Below are 3,801 nucleotides of genomic sequence, written 5' to 3' on the forward strand. Positions count from 1 at the left end.
ACATTTTGGGCTCCCCACCCCCACCCCAGGGACACAGTGAACATCTCGGGGGAAGAAATGGGCTGGACTAAGGAATCTGTCAAGCGCTCCACAGAAGTTCGGAAGCCGCAGCGTGACAGGCGCTGGGCAGAGCGACAGCTGCTGTGTGGCCCACCTTTCCTGACAGGAGCTGGAGAAAAGCGGTTTTGTTTCAAAACTCAAAAAAAAAAAAAAAATTCTAGGCTACAAATAGAATCTTCTGGAAAAGTGGAGGAGGAAGGAGGCAGAGAGCCCTGAGGCAGCCCTTCCCTTGTACTCACAGGGAAAGGACGGGTCCAGAGGGACTTGGAAGGAAGGGAAGAGGAGGGAAGAGGGAAGAGGAAGGGAGGGGAAGGGAGGGGAAGGGAAGAGAAGGGGCCAGGGGACTGGCTCACTTCCCCTCAAATATACTTGGGAAAGCCTGTTTGAGGGTGAACATGAGGAAAATAATCTCATTGTAGTTATTTGCCTCATACAGACACCCGAAAAGCGGCGATCCGTCGGGGCCGGGCCCCATAAACTGCAGGTCGGAGTAGGCACAGCTGCCAGTGGCCAGCAGGGTGGGCTCCGACCAGGTGGTGGCATCTGGGGGCTGTGTGTTGAGGTACACACCCAGGTTGGTCCTGCGCTGCGCATCTGTGGGGTGGACATAGAGAAGCCACCTTTCCCAGGCGCCCTGCCCCGGGAGGAGGCCGGGGAAGCTCACCACGCTGCCCTGGCAGCCCTGTGGAGGCTCTACAAGTTGGCTCACGAGCTGGGCAGGCTGGAAGTGGAGGCCGTGATCCTGGCTCTGTGCCTGCACCCGGGCTCCCCGCGTGCTCCTAGCATTGAGGTACACCAGTGTGCGCTCCTCCGACCCCAGCTCAGCCACCTGGCACTCGCCAGACTCCTCGCTCAAAAACTCGCTCCTCTGCCACTTCACCCCATGGTTGTGGCTGATGAAGCAGAAGGCAGCGGGGACGGGCCGCTCCAACCCTGGCAGGTTCCGGTAGGCATAGGCCGGCACCACCAGGCTTCGCTGTGTGTCGCTGAGCTGCACGCAGTGTCCGGGGCCCACAGCAAACGTGGCCCAGTCCTGGTGGTCCTCGCCGATGGCTATGTCTGTGAGGTCCTTCATGAGGGTCCAGGTTTTCCCGAGGTTGGTGCTGACGACCCGGCACAGGCGGGTGGCGTTGATCCTGGTCTGGAGCTGGTGTTGCTCAGAAATCTCCTTCTGGACGGCGATGAAGAAGAGGGACAGGAGCCCCGTCTGCTCGTTGTACAAGGGGCACGGGTTCATGGACCGATGGCCCTCCAGCTGGGCTTCCACCACCACCTCCTGGTCCTGCCACTGCAAGCGGGGAGGGCGGGGAGGGAGGAGAGGGGAGAGGAAAGGGCACCGTGGTGACTCAGCTGGCACCATCACAGGCCTCGTGCCCAGTGGGGCTTTGGGGGCAAGGAGTAGTTCATGGGGACAGAATCAAAGGCCATTGATGGGGACGCTTCACTCACCACTGCGCTCCCTACCAAGCTGCAGGGCCTGGGCCTCCCTCCGGCCCTCCAGGGCCCCCCATCTTCCCCAAACAAGGCTCGGTGACTTCCGATGCCACCAAGTACACTTGCAGAACCCAAGGCACAAAGATGACACTGGTGGGAGCCTCTCCCAGTCTCCCCCCCCCCCGCTCCCCCCCTTTACCCCCCCCCCCCCCCGCTCCTTTCTCTCACCAGCCCAGTCTACCTGGTTGTGGGCTTTGTTTGCTTGTTTTTGTCACTTCACTCCTGGGGCTTGGACTTAGGGCCTAGCCATTATCCCCAAGCTTTTGTGGTCAAGGCTAGAGCTCTACCATTTGTAGTTACAGTGCCATTTCTGGCTTTTAAGTAGTCAATTGGAGGTAAGAATCTCACTGACTTTCCTGACCCAATTGGCTTTGAGCTGTGATCCTCAAATCTCAGCCTCCTGAGTAGCTAGGATTACAGGCGTGTGCTACCAATGCCTGGCTCAGTTAGGTGTTGTTGAAAGGATCGTTTTCGTAGGAACCACACTGACCCGATCAGCACGATGACCATCAGCTCCCATTCTCTACACAGTGCTCTGCTCACACATCCTAGGAAGACTGAGGCTCACATTGAACTTGTACCGAGCTTTCCTAATGCCCACGGCTATCATACCTGACACAAGGGTTCCATCTGCCTCATACCCAGACCCTGTTCTAGAAGTCTAATACCCACTGTCTCACCCTGGGGGAAGCCTGGATGAGGTGGTTGAACTTCCCAAGGCTCTCTGCTTAAGTGATGGAGCCAAGTCCTGAACCCAGGCCCACTTGCTTTGAATCCTATGAGTATGGACAAGTATTATGTACCTGCATGCTTTGACTAGCTATCATCACTCATCATGATAACTTGACCATGATAATAATAGTATTAGGCCTTCAAAGATGTAAGGCCAATCCTGGGTCTTGTCCACATGTGCATGTGCTTGCATATGTGTGTGTGTGTGTGTGTGTGTGAGAGAGAGAGAGAGAGAGAGAGAGAGAGAGAGAGACAGAGAGAGAGAGAGAGAGACAGAGAGACAGAGAGACAGAGATAGAGACAGAGACAGAGACAGAGACAGAGACAGAGAGAGTGAGAGAGAGTATCCTGGAACTTGAACTCAGGCCTGTTGCTGCACTCCAGCCTTTCACTCAAGGCTGGCAATCGACTACTTGAGCCACAGCTTCACTTCTGGCCTTTGCTATTTAATTGGAGATAAGAGTCTGACAGACCTTCCTGTCCACATTGTTTTCCAACCATAATCCTCTTGAGCTTCTAGCACTTGGCAATGTAGGGAATCTTGATATCAATATTGGCCACTTTATCTACAAGTTGGGACTATTAAAACATGCACCCTCACCTCAACCCCAGCTCTCCAGGTAAATTTCACACCAAGCCTACCCCCCGCCCTCCAGTTTTGTGATTACATATTTACTCTCAGATTCTCAAGGCTGCTGGCAATCACAGACAATGGTACAATAGAGGAGGTTACACAGCCATCAGGACTTGCTCATGGTGAACGCAGGTGAGGTCCAGAGGGGTGATCACGAGGGGCCCCTTCCACACACCCCTCTTTTAAATTGTTCTCTGGTCCCTCCTGGGCTTCAGTGTGTCTTTTCTATATCTGCCCCAGACTTTGGCCATCCAGGGATGGACTCTCCCTTGTGTCCTGTGAGATCGAGCCCTGGTTCCACTCCACACCCCAGCAGAGTGTGTGCCGAGCCATCTTCGTGGGCTGGCTAGGGCCTCGCTCTGCCTCACCTGGACTTGTCTGGTGGTCTCATCGTAGCTTCCTCTGCGAATCACAATCAGATCCGCGTGCTCGTCCTTCTTGCTCAGTCGCTGTTCCGCGAAGGCCAGCAGGGTCTTCTGCAGAGGCACGTAGAGCAGAGCTGGGATTCTGTAGGAGTGGGCTCCCGTCTGGAACACTTTTTCCTTCAGCAAGACCGGGCAGGTTGTCATGGCGCCAGGGGCTGGGCAAGGAGAGAGAATGCGGTGTCTGTAGTTGCTCTGCGTCCAGGGCCAGAGTTGTCCATCAGGACAGGTGGCGTTCACCCGCAGGCTAGCCAACGCCTGTCCAGGTGGTCTGTCTCTGGGCTTTTGTCTCTCTCATTATATCCTCTGACCCTGCTCCCTGATGGCGGACAGGCCTCCAGGGGGCTTGGACCGCTCCAGAGGTTAGGGGCAAGGGTGTGGGAAAGTCCATTTTGTTTTGGATTTTGCTACAATTGCCTTCCGATGGATTTATGCAAACCTTCAGTATTGCCTTCGCCA

General features: G+C 55.5%; 1 protein-coding gene across 1 annotated transcript; it reads right to left on the reverse strand.

The window, feature by feature from the left end:
• Nucleotides 1-409: 409 nt before the first annotated feature.
• On the reverse strand, nt 410-3,489 carry Neu2 (neuraminidase 2). Its single transcript, XM_070021407.1, has 2 exons — nt 3,289-3,489; nt 410-1,348 (listed from the first exon to the last, which is right to left on the reverse strand). Exons 1-2 carry the CDS (start codon nt 3,487-3,489, stop codon nt 410-412), a joined length of 1,140 nt encoding a protein of 379 aa, XP_069877508.1.
• Nucleotides 3,490-3,801: the final 312 nt, after the last annotated feature.

This window comes from Dipodomys merriami, unplaced genomic scaffold (assembly GCF_024711535.1).
Source record: "Dipodomys merriami isolate MVZ:Mamm:240054 unplaced genomic scaffold, mDipMer1.0.p SCAF_1, whole genome shotgun sequence".
Lineage (NCBI taxonomy): Eukaryota > Metazoa > Chordata > Mammalia > Rodentia > Heteromyidae > Dipodomys > Dipodomys merriami.